Source organism: Harpia harpyja, chromosome Z, assembly GCF_026419915.1.
Source record: "Harpia harpyja isolate bHarHar1 chromosome Z, bHarHar1 primary haplotype, whole genome shotgun sequence".
NCBI classification, from domain to species: Eukaryota; Metazoa; Chordata; class Aves; order Accipitriformes; family Accipitridae; genus Harpia; species Harpia harpyja.
Window position 1 is genome coordinate 24,852,927 of NC_068969.1, and position 14,491 is coordinate 24,867,417.

Sequence of the window (14,491 nt, forward strand, 5' to 3'; positions counted from 1 at the left end):
GCGTTTGCTTCGCATGAGGCTGGTATAGCTGTGTAGTGTCTGTCAGGCTAACATTTGCACAGCTTTGTTAGTGCATATTGCATCTTTGGAGAGTACTTCATAAACGGTCTGTGTGAACCCTGTGGAAATGCACCTGTCTGTAAAAGATAGCAAGGGTCGCTGGATGCCACAGGGAGGCCTGATTTTCTCCTTTTCACTTCATTTATGGCTTTGGATGGGATGTTAGCTTTCCTTTTCATAACTTCCTCACTTATAAATGTATAGTCTTTCATAATGTGTCTTGTGATCAGTAGCTTTCTAAACAGCAGTTACTGTTATACCCTGATGAAAGGGAAAGACAACCCTTGGTCAATGACACAGAGCATATGCTTTATCTCCAATAAGATGATGTGTATTTAGTTGGTGTCAGTGGGTTGCTGGTGTTCTAAGTTTTTGGGGTTTGGTTTTTTTTTTGGCTGGGGGAAAATCTATTTGCCCTAAAATTACTGAAATTTTGTAAATGGAGTCAGAATTTTTAACTAAAGCAATGTTTATGTAGGGTCAATTCCTTACCTTGCTAATAATTGCCCACAGACATTTTGATAGTCCTTTCACACTCATTTTTTAAATGGAGTTATGTAAATAGATTTCTCTTGTTAAAGCCTGTTTAAAGTACCAGTGTTGGATGTGCTTCATTGCCCAACTTCTCTGATTAGAAAGAGTATTGCAGTTTTTCTGAAATGCCATATGTATTTTTATTCCTTAATTAAATTATAGCAATACATTATTTGCCCTGGCAAAACAGAGTAAAGCTCTTGGTGCATATAAACTAGCTCGTCATGCCTATGACAAGTTACAGGGACTGCAGATCCCAGCTAGGTTCCAGAAATCAATTGAGCTGGGCAGCCTGACAATCCGATCCAAGCCATTCCATGACAGCGAAGTAAGTTGTAATGTGTTTCATGTTAATCATTAATATGTGGCCTAATCCAAGAATCTGAGTTGCTCTGTGCTCAAAAAAAAATCTGAAATATATTATGCATAGCTCTGTGATAGAATTATATTTCTGCTGGAAAGACAGTCCTTTTATTATTATTCTTCAGGTCAGACTTCCTTTTGCTCCTGAGAACAAATTAAAATCAGTCCTTTCTTTATGGGCAGCTTCCATCCTCCCTCTCCTGTCTTGCATCTACCTTCCTTTCTGCCTGTTAATTCTTTCAAGCCTTTTTCTTTCTGATCCACATGCAATTACTCCACAGTCTTTGTCTCTCTCTGTCCAGCTGGAGGTCACTTTCATTTGTCCCACTCCTAGCACTCCTTCCCTCCTCCTATCCCTTGAATGACCTTCCTTCCTTAAGTCTTATTTTAACACCTTTTCTTCTTTAACTGAAGTCTGACTTTCTGCAGTGTTCTATAAAGCCATGTCTCATGGAGTACTCACTAAAAATAAATTGCATTGTGCAAGTGAACATGCACCTGGCCACCTGAAATAATAGAAACACAATCTTAAGAACTGCCTAAAATAACTGTGCTCTTGAAGAGAGATGAATTAATTGGAGAACTTAAATTTGATCAAACCTTAGAGCAAAAAACTTTGCTTCGATAACCTTCTTTTCAACTTCTTTTGTCACTGTGTATTTGATGCAGAATTCTGCTTCTGTTACTGCCAAGGCAAGGTGAAAATTTAATTATTAGAATGGTGAAGACAGCTATTTTTAATGTGAGAACTTGCTGTTTTATTAAAGAGGGAAAGCATTTTCAGATGTTTAAGGATCTGATTTCACAGCAGTATTTCTCCAGATTAGCGCTGTTGTAGTATCGGTGGTGTAAACCCTGGGAGCCCATATTTAATTGAAAAGAAAGAGTTCAGGATGTGCTGATCTGTTTATGATTACTTTGCTCTGTATGTGTCTTTGCAGGAGCTCGTGCCCTTGTGTTATAGGTGCTCTACCAACAACCCTTTGCTAAATAACTTGGGGAACGTCTGCATTAACTGCAGACAACCTTTCGTCTTCTCTGCTTCTTCCTATGGTGCGTTGGAATATCACATTTGGTTGTTCTTTTCAAGTAGATAAATGTTAAATGAACCTAGTAGGTTAATACTTAATTTGTTCTCTCTGCAGTGTTGTTTGGCCAAACAAATCTTTCCTTTTAATGTTAGATTTGACTAAGTGCCTGCGTCTTGTCCCAGGGATTGTTGGATTTCATTGCAAGATAGCAGCAGCAGTAAAGCATTGCTTTATTATGAGACACTGAATGTATGAAGTGTTTCATTAACACAGATTAAATCCTTTGAGAAGTTGAGGGGGGTTTTGGTTTAATTTTATTTAACTTGCTTCATAAGAACATGTGGGCAGAACACTGCCATCATAGAAGCCAGAGGGTGTTCATTTCTTAAGGGGCACAGTATCTTCTAGGAGGCATTTTCTGAGTTCTTGCAGGTCAAATGCTCCTTGCTTTTCACACCCTTTTAGAAGTACTGCATCTGGTTGAGTTCTATTTGGAAGATGGCATCACAGATGAAGAAGCTGTAGCTCTCATTGATCTTGAAGTTCCAAGATTGAATAAAAGAGAGAATAAATGGCAAGAGATGATGAGTGACCGTATCCTTTTGATTAAAATTGGTTTCCAGTCCTTTTCTTTAGGGGAAAAAAGCAACAATTTTGAAGAAAAAAAATTTTTTTTTGCCCCCATTAGGTTTAAAATTTTCTTTTTGACATATGCCTGATGTAAGTACAATTGCATCATGTTTCCTTTTCAAGTTAGTGTAACAACCAAAGTGATGTTTTAACTAAACCTAATATTTTCATAAAGCTTTTTTATCAGGACAATTTGTTTCTAATCATGTGAAACATTTCCTTTTAACAATGGAATGCCATGCTTTACCTATTCTGTTTTAACCTCTTTCTGTAAAGAATGGGGAGAATCTGAAGTGTGTTACTCACCTCCCCTAACAGCTTGCTCTAGAGGCTGCCTTCTCTTAGCCAAGGGAAACCAGCATGGACTTTCTTCATAACCATTCCTGTTGGAATCTGTTTTGTAATGCTTTGGCATCCAGAGCTCCTAGTTGCTGTGGAGGCCATATAATATTAGTGCAGAGTAGTGCACAAGAAAACACAATCTCTGACTAAAGCTGCTCAAAAATATAATTTAAATAGGTTGCTTCATTTGCTTTTTGTCATCTGTCAGAAGGGGGCAGAGAGGGAAAGAAGGCAGAGCTGATGTCATACTTGGTTGTGGTCAGTTTTGCCGTACCGCATGATAAATTTCCCCAGTCACTGTGAATCACAGCAAGCCCTTCTCTAGTACTTTCTACAATAATCTAGGCACTGTAGCAGTTTGAGAATACTCTAGACCAACAAGGGTATCAGTCCTGCTGGTATGTTTTCATATTTATTCTGTGAGTGCTGGCTACTGTGAGAACAGCTAATTTTATAGGAACTCTTTTTCTTCCTTAAGAAATGCATCTAGATGCACAGAGTTTGAGGCTTGATGACAATACAGATATTATTGAAGATGATGATCCCTTTACAGCAAAACTGAGCTTTGAGGTAAGAGCCTTACCTGTATCTTCCAGTTGTTTCTTCCTTGTTAACAACAGAAATGAATAGAAAATTTTAACTTGGAATCCATGCTGCTCTTCTGATGTGAATGTGTTGCAGAGACTACCACGAGAGAGACAAAGCAGGGGACTGGAAGAGGGGGGTGGCACTTGGGAGGGAAAGGGATTTGCCATTTAACTCCTTTCTTAAAAAAAAACAACCAAACAAACAAAAACCCTCCAAAAAAAACAATAACCTCAAAACAACAAAGATATTAAAGTAAATGTTCCTGGAATTCAGTTTTATCATCATACAATGATACAACGGGACTGTCCCCCAGGCTGTTTCTGTGTTTAAGCAGTATACCTATAAAACAGTTGTTACTGTGAGGTTTTAATAAAGGCTGTGGGCATGGGTGTTATTTACAAGGAATTGTGTTAAAATGAATAATGGAAGCTCACTGAAACCAAGTTAGAGATGTGGCTGGATGCTACTGTCGCTGAAGGTATCAATAAAACTCACAGTGAGTTTGGTAGGACTAGACTCAGGCCAATTCTATATTAGCTTTTTCTACTGAATTTCACTTTGCTTCTTACAACTTCTTATTAATCCTCAAAGGGCTTTGCAGTTGGTAACAGTAGTTCTTCTTAAACCTGCTCCCCTGCAGCAAGGAGGCTCAGAATTCGTTCCAGTGATTGTGAATCGTGCTGTTCTCCAGTCCATGAGCCGGAGGGACGTCCTGATTAAACGCTGGCCAAAGCCATTGCGATGGCAGTACTACCGTTCCCTGCTACCAGATGCCTCCATTACCATGTGTCCATCATGTTTTCAGGTAGTGTTTTTATGGAGAGGTTTGAAAAAAAAACCAACCAAACAAAAAAAAACCCCAAAAAACCAAACCAAAACCACCCTACTGAGAACCCTATGGCTGAAACAATTCTAATCATTGAAACCACATACTTTAAAATGTATTCAGCAAATTCCCAAATGATGCAGAGACAGAGAAAGCAATGAAAACCAAAAACTAAGCTGTGTGATGCACAGAGGACCAGCTGCCTTCTGAAAACTTTGAGGTAGCTGAATTTGAGAAGTTGCACTGACAGCAAGTCAGAGCCTCTCGAGCAAACCTTGGCTGAACAACGAATGCTGATTTGTATTTATTTATTTTTTGCTCTGTCTCTGACTTTCGGCCTGGTCTAGCAGGGAAGATCAGTCAGTAACTAAGTAAGTTTGTGGTTCAGTCCCTCTCCCTCTCCTTCCCCTCTCAGGAATGGCTTTTTGAAATACTGGAAGTCAGTCACGTTTTCTTACACAGAAACTGTCTAATTTTTGTCCTTCCTTCTGCAAAAGTAATTAATTGGTTTGTGCCTCTTCAACAATAATGGCAGTGGTCTGTGAAATGCTTGCTGCTCTATTCCAGCGTATAGCGCTCTCAGGCAATTGAAAGTAAGAGGCCGATTCTCTTGTAATGGTAGCTTCAGAATGTCTGTGCCATAGAGAAGCTGTTGAACTCAGTTTCTGTTTTCTTTGAGCAAGTTACAGGCTAACTTGTCCCTAAATCTGTTCCTAATTAACAGATGTTTCACACAGAAGACTATGAGCTTCTTGTACTCCAGCATAGTTGTTGTCCATTCTGTCGGCGGAGAATAGATGAGTCAAACCAATGAAGAAAAACAATCTTATACCTCAACTGACAGACTCCCCTGTTGGCTTGGCAAAACACTTCTTAGATTCATAGAGTTTTCCTAACAACTTAGTTAAGTCATCTTGTTCCATTTTGTACATTAGAGTGGAACTGAGTTGAAGAAATGTAACTTTTTTTTTTTTTAAATGAAAATGTCTGTTGTTTGTTAATGTCCTCTACATTCCCCAGGCAAGCAGCTGAAGAGCCACAGATTTTTACAGGAATGTTTCTAGGGTCCAGTTCAGCCTCGAAGTAATCGTTGTTTTTACTCCAACTTGTATTAGGACTTGATTTGCTCCTTAATATGTACCTGTTATTGACAGATCTTCAAATAAATGGGACTATTTTTCACTACTCTTTGTCTCAGAATTTGCTATAATGCTGCTGCTTCTGAGCTTGAATTTTTTTTTTCTTTCTATTCCATTTAGGCAAGAACAGCATTAGAGTTTAGGGCTCTTAAAATGTGGTTGTAAGAGTTACACTGATCTTGGCATGGAGGGCCATCTCACAGCGACACTGAGAGGAGGGTGAGCGAAGCTTTTAATCTGAGTAGAATTCACCCTTGTTAAAATGCAAAATGCCAGGTTGTGCGTGGAAGTATGCATTTCATGTTAACCAAGCTGCCCAGGCATAAGTACCTCAACTGCCCACTGTTACGTATGTAATCCTAGTAACATTAGCGTGTTCACCACTAACGAAAAACTGGGCTAAACTGAATGTATTTGCCCACTTCTAAATGTGCCAGGCAGGAATACCAAAGCAGCTGAGGGCTCACAGTCAGCCAGTGGTTTCCCACAGCACCTCCTCTGTACCCAGGATAGGAGAGTTCTTCACTGTCTGCTGAGAAAATCGTAAGTGATGTAACTTGCTGCAGTACTGAAATCACAGGATAGTTCCCACAACTCCTGGTACCCTGTCCATTCTTGTGGCGTTTGTGATCTGAGCGTACCTTTGTGGTGTGAGCGCATAGGCCTTTCTGAGGTCGTGCAGGTCCCTTGGCCCTCATGCTGAGCAGCAGAGTGATGTGCTAAAGGACTATTTCTGAGCAGTATTTCCCCAGCATTGTTTCAGTCCAGAGCCATGGGCAAACAATGTGTAGAGGTGAGAGGAGATGGACCTGCTGCCTTCTACTTCAGCCTTTTGCTGAGGCTGAGGGGATTTTAATGATGCAGCTGCTTGACCAAACGTGGTGGGTCAGTCCCGGGCAGCAACTAAGCCCCCACACAGCAGTCTGCTTACTCCCCTGCCTCCCTGCAGGACTGTGGAGAAAAATCAGAAGAGCAAAAGCAAAAAAGCTCACAGGTTGAGATAAAGACAGTTTAACAAGTGAAGCAAAGCTGTGCATGCAAGCAAAGCAATAAGGCATTTATTCACTGCTTCCTGGTGGCAGGCAGATGTCCAGCCTGCTTCCTGGAGAACAGGGCTTCAGCATGAGTAATGGTTACTTGGGAAGGCAACCACCACAAACACAACATCCTCCCTTCTTCCTCCTTTCCCTGATCTTTTATTTCTGAGCATGACATCATCTGGTGTGGAATACCCCTTTGGCCAGCTGTCCCAGCTCTGTGCCCTCCCCACTTCTTGCCCAGCTCTGGCCTATCGCTGGAGGGACAGAGCAGGGAAGAAAACCTCAGTGCTGTGCAAGCACTGCTCAGCTATTGCTACCACCCTAGTGTGTTATCAACACTTACTTAGACACAAATCCAAAACACAGCACCACATGGCTGCTATGAGGGAAGTTAACTCCATCCCAGCCAGACCCAGAACACTGTTGTACTCCTGGGTAGTTGAATCTCCTGAGGATGGTCACTGAGTAGTTCTCTGACAGCAGGAGAATTTGTGTAGGTAACCAGCTGAGCTGGATTGGAGCTGGGAAGCGATAGGTCTCTTGACTTCAATCCAGTATAAATTGTGCCCATGTTACCATGAGTTATATTGTTGTTATGACATCCTGACTGTCACGGCCTCCCTTTGCTTTGAGTGGGAAATTATATTCTACTTTACTGTCTTAAGCTATTGGCTGAGGTTGTTGGGTGCTGGTAAAGCAGGTACTGTGTAAACAGCACTTTGCACGTGAAACTAGTGATGTCTCCGTGTCCGCTTGAGTTCCTCTTGAAAGTGACACCCTGCGATGGCACTGCGGGGTTTCTGAGTCCCTCAGTGGTTCCTGACCAAGTTTGCTGAATTTGCCACTTCAAAAACATTCTGTTCTAATTACTGCTCATCTGCTTTTTGACTCATCTGTCACTGTTTGCAATGAAGACTTTGCGATTGACATGGATAAACAATGCTGTTTGAGATGTGAGCCAGAATGGAATTCGGCTCGTTCTCCCAGAACTGAGCTGGCTTTGCAGAGCTAGTGGGAATGACAAATTATAAAAATAAATAGATAGGGTTTGCTGTGATACAGAGACAAAATGGATCAAACAAGGAAGCTTTTTTTCTTTTTTTAAACAACTCTGTGAATACTGTCTAGGTTTGAAAAGTGTATTGGGCTTTTCTGGGCAAAACCATACTCGACACATCTCATGCATTGTGAAGATGTTATAGTTCCAGACTGCCCTCTGCCATTGAAACTCCCAGGTAACTTCATGATAAGGAGTCCCTGGGTGTACAAGAAGTCCCACCACGGCGCTTTTGTCTGAAGCTATTGCGAGTGGTTGACCCAACTGTTTTCTTTGATTTGCACTGTTCTACCTCATTAACTGCTTGCCTGTCCCACTGCTGTACTCCAGTGGTGACGCACACCAGGCCCTAAGCTCTGAGCAGCAGCTGCTAACCTCAGCAGTGGCTTATTGCATCAGAGCTTAAGGTGGCATATTTGTGTATTGGGAAGATAAACCTTTAATCCTTCTTGTATGCCCGGGTATGAGTATCAACAGCTGCATTTGCAATTAGATAGTGGCACTGCTCTGGCCTTGGCAATGTGAAAAGTTAATTGAGAGGGACTTAGGATGAGCACAGTGTGTGGGATGACGTGGTATTTTCATGTTAACATGAAGGAAGACCTTTGGGACTGTCCAGAGTGATCGTGGCCTGCCTTTGGCTACAGCCAGCCAGGTCTTCCTTTGTCCGTGGTGCCAGCACTTTAGCTCCTTCAGACCTTCCCACTTACAGTGAAGGTTTCCCAGCTTGGTCCCTTGACTACAGCGCTTTGTGCTTTTTGCTTTAAACTTTTTGCATGTGCTAAACACTAACCCACAGGGAACACTGGTAAAAACTGGGCCAGGACTGAAGGAAGTTTATTAAGGCCAAGAGGATGGGAGCTTCTGCCCACCTTACACCTGTGAGCTCCAGCGTCTCCGGCACATCCTCCTGTGCTGGATGAGGCACTCACAATTGTCCCCTCCTCTGCTCCTGGCTGCAGGGAATGCTCAGCTCAGCCCCCCCCCCAGCTGCAGCCAAAACAGCAAGGGGAGGTGGGTGCTCAGGTCCCCTCCAGCCTCTGTCCCTTACCGAGGGGCAGAGCAGACAGTCCTTGCCTAGCTGCCGCGGGGGAAGCAGCTGGTACCTGCCTGCCAGCTGGAACATTATTGACTGCTAATGAGAAAGGTGGTAAACAGTGGGTGGAAAAAAAGAGAAGAGATAGGGAAAATAGCTTAGGAGCTTAAAAGGTTAATCATGATGGTGTGAACTGTAAGGAACCACCTTCTCCAGAAGAGAGATCCTCTGTGGTTGGCTTCTTTGTGCTCACTCAGCTGTACGTGCTGTCCCATTGCCTCTGACAAATTAGGAGAAAATAATGTTTAACTCAGTTGCTGGCTGGCACAAAGAACATTTCAAGCACAATTGAGTGCATCGAGTGGGGAGGCAGAGAGACACGGAGGTCATGGGAGGCTCCAAAGACAGCTTCCCCTGTGGAATTTGATGATTCTGCAAGGTTTTGGGGAGACCGAAGATGTCTGTCAACCAGCATATGAAGTTGAGTGTTGCCTTCAGCTCAGAACCTCCCTTCAGTGCCCTTGTCCAGCAGCCTTCTCAGCACCAGTGCAGAATGATACCTGTCCAGGACAGATGGACTAGGTTATTTATTAGGTGTTACCAATGTAATTGTCATGACCCAAAGCACATACAAAGCCAAGCATAGAGGAGAGGGTAAAACTGGAAACCTGCCAGCAGGGTCAGTGTTTTACTGTGGTGTTCAAACCTCCCCAGCCAAATCCTGTAGCAGAAAAAGAGGTGGCTGAGGGCATGTGGAGGAAGAGTTGGTGATGCTCGTGCTGTCTGAGAGCACTCTTCCGCAGCCTCCCACAGGGAATGGCACTTATGGTGGGGCCAGCTCTCCAGTGGGGACTAGCTGGTGTCATGGACCTGCTTTCCCCTTGTAAGAACGGGCCTGGGGCACCCCTCTATCACTGTCGGACCACACCACACCTGCCCAGTCCAGCCACCATTTGCAGCCCTCAAACCCACAGTCGTGGGGTTTTGAACCACAAACTTCCTTCCTGTATAGCAGGGGACGGAAAGGAGCTTCTGTTTGTTGGCAAGCACTGGAAGCTCAGCCCGGGACCCTTGAGAAAGTGCAGCCAAGAGAAGGATCCCCGTGTGCCTCGTCTTCTCCTGGCACCCTCTGCCTGGCAACCCGATGGTAATGCATCCCATTCCTGGTACCTTTGTATGGGAAAACTGAGGCATTTCGCAAGGACGGGCAGCGCACGCCTGAGTGCCTATGGAGGGTGGACTGGGGTCCTTGGGGGCGGAGGGGCGAGTGCCTCCCCCTGGGCGACGGCAGCGTGAGCAGTGGATGTCCAGCTCTGGAGCGTGGGGTGGAAAGACTGCCGTGGGTGCGGGGCCACCCCAAACTCTTGCTCCCTCGGGAGCACAGCTGTGCTGAGGAGCGAGGCTGTGTGAGTGGAGCTGCCATCTGGTTTGGGCCCCCCCAAATGAAAGGTGCGGTACAGAGCTACCTCTTTATGTACGACCATGAGCCGTGGTCTCCAACAATGACAGCGCAGGCCAGAAACAGGTGTCACCTTAATACTTTCCCAGGAAAGCCAATTACCCCTGGATGATTATGATTAATAATTCTCTTAAGCCCTAATCGTGCTGACACCAGTGCCTGGAGCTTATCCCGGGGGGCACTTTATAAGGGGCACGCTGTGGAGGTGAGCTTAGCCGCTTTTCCTTGGGGTGACGGTGAAGGCTGAGAGGTGGCAGGAACCCTACTTCAGAGGCGATCCCCCTGCACACAAAAAACACCCCTGAGTAAGAGCAAAAGGCACCTCACGAACCGCAACCATGAACGGGACAGAAGGCCAGGACTTCTACGTGCCCATGTCCAACAAGACCGGGGTGGTGCGGAGCCCCTTCGAGTACCCCCAGTACTACCTGGCTGAGCCCTGGAAGTTCTCGGCGCTGGCTGCCTACATGTTCATGCTGATCCTGCTCGGCTTCCCCATCAATTTCCTCACGCTGTATGTCACCATCCAGCACAAGAAGCTCCGGACGCCTCTAAATTATATCCTTCTGAACCTGGCGGTTGCCAACCTCTTCATGGTCTTTGGAGGCTTCACAACCACCATGTACACTTCAATGAACGGGTACTTTGTCTTTGGAGTAACAGGGTGCTACATTGAAGGCTTCTTTGCTACACTGGGCGGTAAGTTTTCCAAATATTCAAAAATCTTCTGCCCGGAATTGCCCCAGATTTTAGGAGGGGGGGGGAAGATGCCCAGATGATCTTGGAAAACATGGAAGGTTCTTGGTCTGCTGCTGATGTGGGCCAAGGCAGTTGCAGTGTTTCAGGGTGGGAGGTGAAGAAAGTGACAAATGACACTTTTTTTTTTTTTAACCTTATTTTGGTAGCCACCTGCTCAGTATCCTGAGAACAACAGTGCAGCAATGAAAAGCAACTAGTAGCAGATTTTGCAGTTGTTGCATTTGCACATCTTTTTGGCTTGCTTTCTGACAAGAGATGACAAATTTGTTCTTCCTGTTTCGTGGGGCTGAGTCTGTCATTTGCTCTGATGCGGTGCACGGTGGCAACAGGCTAGCAAAGCTGGCTCTCCTCCCTATGTCAGCCAGGCTTTGACCGAAACAGATGTTAAATAAAAATTGTGTGTCTAAAAATGCCCTCCTCTGTTCAGCTCAGCCTTCAGCCACAGGCAACTGTTGTACTGGTTTGGTCCTCGTGGCACAAGTTTCCCAGGAAGCTGTGGGTAGTGAGGGGAAATCCCGGGATGACGGGCACTCACTGCATCTCAGAGTGGGACCACAGGCTTGCAGGTGCAGGTGCTGTCCGGGATGAGTGGTAGGATCCAGCCATGGATCTCAAAACACAGCAGCAAAGTGGTTACTGTGGGTCAGCAGTGCAGCCAGGAGGTGTCTTCTCATGCCTTCCTACCGCATCTGCACTCGGCCTTTGTTCATTTCTCCTTCTGAACCCTCAGTGGAGATTTATCTGCTGCCAGGGGTCTTCCTCGGGAACAACAGCCCGAGGAGGCCTCATGCTGCCATCAGCGCGTTTTTCTCCCCTTGCTGCTCAAAGTCCCTGTGTCCCCATCCCTCTCTCTCCCTGGTGCAGGTGAAATTGCTCTCTGGTCGCTGGTTGTCCTGGCTATCGAAAGATACGTAGTGGTCTGCAAGCCCATGAGCAACTTCCGCTTCGGGGAGAACCATGCCATCATGGGCGTTGCCTTCTCCTGGATCATGGCCTTCGCGTGCGCAGGCCCTCCGCTGTTTGGCTGGTCCAGGTAGGGAGGACGCTGTGCCTGGGGCCGTGGAGCCCGGCTGGTGGCGGCTCGGCCGTGGCTTCCAGCTGGTCTGCTCCGCTGGGCGCTGACCTGCCTGGCTCACCTTGCAGGTACATCCCCGAGGGCATGCAGTGCTCGTGCGGGATCGACTATTACACTCTGAAGCCAGAGATCAACAACGAATCTTTCGTCGTCTACATGTTTGTCGTTCACTTCATGATCCCACTGATGGTCATTTTCTTCTGCTATGGGAACCTGGTTTGCACTGTCAAGGAGGTGGGTACCTGCCAGTGGCAGGGGGCCGGGGGACGCCCCCGTCCCCAGTGCTGGGAAGGGGCCCACGCCAGGCTCCAGACTGGTGACAGAAAGGGCCCTCAGGCGCCCAGGCTGACCCTCCACGAAGGGGGAAATAGCAAACTCCAGATGTGCAGCTTAACTACCCCAAGTCCTGACCCCGCGTCCCATGCCGCCGCAGCCCTCCCCAGCTCCATCGCATTTCCATTCCTTTCTGCCTGCAGGCTGCCGCCCAGCAGCAGGAGTCTGCCACCACCCAGAAGGCAGAGAAAGAAGTGACCCGCATGGTCATCATCATGGTCATCGCCTTCCTGATCTGCTGGGTCCCCTACGCCAGCGTTGCTTTCTACATCTTCACCAACCAGGGGTCGGACTTCGGGCCCATCTTCATGACCATCCCGGCTTTCTTTGCCAAGAGCTCCACCATCTACAACCCTGTGATCTACATCGTAATGAACAAACAGGTAACTGGCAGGATGCAAGGCGATCTCCTTTTTTGTGTTTTGCTTTATAACAGCTTGCAGAGAGTTATGGCACCTCGAGGTACCAGAGGGGGTTTGTTTCCAGCTGATCTTGTTCCAGCATGCAGGAGGGTGGTCGTGCAGCTAATCCTTAGCGTTGCATAAATCTCATAAATGCAATCCCATCCCATCTGAAATGACCTAGGCGCTGGGTCGGTAGAAGAGCTGGGGCTGCATCCATCCCTGAGCAGCGGGGAAGGAGACTCCACCGCCTCCTGCACTGCAGTGCTGGGGGCTTCCAAGCAGCTCTGCTGGGCTCGGAGGCAGCCCTGCAACAGGAGCCGCCTGGCACCTGCCTGCTTCACCCCGGGATTCCCTCTCTTCCAGTTCCGTAACTGCATGATCACAACCCTCTGCTGCGGCAAGAACCCACTGGGCGATGAGGACACGTCTGCTGGCAAGACAGAGACCTCCTCCGTCTCCACCAGCCAGGTCTCTCCCGCGTAGGCCCTGCCGGAGCGGCCGGTGCGCGTCGCCGCCCCGGGAACGCGAACCTAGCCCTGCCGCCGCCGCCCGCCCCGCTTCACCACCGCCACGGCCCCGCGGAGCGGGCTCTTCTTTCCTGGTACTAGGAACCCTGGGAACAAGGCTGTAAATGTGTACACACGTTTTGTAATTAAAATGCAAAGGCTTAGCTCCTCCACTGGCGTAAATCCGTGCGTTTCTCTTGACTTGCTGAGAGCTCGCGCCCACCAGCCCCGAGTGCAGACCCCCTCGGGGTCTGACAGCCCCGCCATGTGCGAGCCCCGGGGCACGGCAGAGCCGTCCTCGCCTCCCTCGTCCCACCTTGATGGCCGGACTGGGGCCGGGGTGCATCCCTGCCTCTGCCACCACGGGGGCTGGAGCTGGAGCCGCCTCCCGCCTCTGCCGCCGGAGATGGAGCCCGGCCGCTGCCGCCCACCCGCTCGGCCCTGCTGCACTCCGGCTGCCTGGGGCAGGTTTGGCTGCTGCCAGGTGCCCCCAGGTCTGCCAGGTGCTCCCAGCTCCAGCCCTGTCCCACCTCCAGCATGTCAGAAGCCCCGGGAGGCACCGTGACCCCTCCAGGGGGGATGGGACAGGGTACCGGTGCACATGAGCCCCTCCATGCCACAGAGGTGATGGCTGCGGATCCTGCCCAGCAAGCAGGTGGCACCGAGGGGACCTGGTGGCACGGCACGGCACGGCACAGCCATGTGCGACCGCGGTTGGATGTGCTGGGGGAGAGCTCGGTGCTTGCTCCTGCGGGCACCCAGCACAGCAACACGCACACGGCGTTTGCACCCGCAGCAGCAGCCCCGCTTGATGTCCTCCCACCAGGAAGCACACCCTCCCCGTAGTCCCGCCATTCATCCTTAGGCATCTTCGGACCCCTGCGGCCTGGGGCCGTGCCCCGAGACACACTCCTCCCGCGCACCTCCCCGTTCCAGCTGCAGTCAGCTTGGCATCAGCCCAAGTAGGAGGTTTTGGCCAGTGCTTGTGCTTTTGAGGATTGATCGGTGCATCGCTAAGCTTTCCTCCGCACTGTAGCAGGCAAGACATGGGAGCATATGGCTCAGAGACGTCGACATATGTTTTAAGCACTACAAGATGGCATATTGCAATTGTAGCAGTGTTCTTCATTTTTATTTTTAGCTCAGTTATACAAATACGATGTTTTTCTCGCTGTTCAGTGTTATCAACATTTGAAACTATTTTTGTACATTATTATCCTCTCTGATTTCTAATCCTATGCAGCTTTGCAAGGTCTAATAGGGAACGAATGGAACCCATGCAAGTTAAACCTTTAATAAAGAGCAATTT

General features: G+C 47.7%; 2 protein-coding genes across 10 annotated transcripts in view; both read left to right on the forward strand.

Annotated features, from left to right (window-relative positions):
- The window catches only part of IFT122 (intraflagellar transport 122), a 34,388-nt gene extending 28,829 nt beyond the window's left edge, over nt 1-5,559 (forward strand). For 5 of the 9 annotated variants that reach the window (XM_052776886.1, XM_052776879.1, XM_052776880.1 and 2 more), the window contains 6 exons: nt 757-922; nt 1,899-2,010; nt 2,454-2,582; nt 3,451-3,530; nt 4,189-4,353; nt 5,099-5,559. In XM_052776886.1, the coding sequence (XP_052632846.1) occupies nt 757-922; nt 1,899-2,010; nt 2,454-2,582; nt 3,451-3,530; nt 4,189-4,353; nt 5,099-5,188 (742 nt within the window). In that variant the 3' untranslated portion in view covers nt 5,189-5,559. Of the gene's footprint in view, nt 1-756; nt 923-1,898; nt 2,011-2,453; nt 2,583-3,450; nt 3,531-4,139; nt 4,354-5,098 lie in introns of those variants that run through there. The other 4 variants (XM_052776884.1, XM_052776881.1, XR_008233475.1 and 1 more) reach the window with 4 other exon arrangements.
- A 4,743-nt stretch (nt 5,560-10,302) lies between these two features.
- RHO (rhodopsin) lies at nt 10,303-13,353 on the forward strand. Its single transcript, XM_052778566.1, has 5 exons — nt 10,303-10,804; nt 11,729-11,897; nt 12,008-12,173; nt 12,416-12,655; nt 13,040-13,353. The coding sequence occupies exons 1-5, from the start codon at nt 10,444-10,446 to the stop codon at nt 13,157-13,159; spliced, it is 1,056 nt and encodes a 351-aa protein (XP_052634526.1). The 5' UTR covers nt 10,303-10,443; the 3' UTR covers nt 13,160-13,353.
- Nucleotides 13,354-14,491: the final 1,138 nt, after the last annotated feature.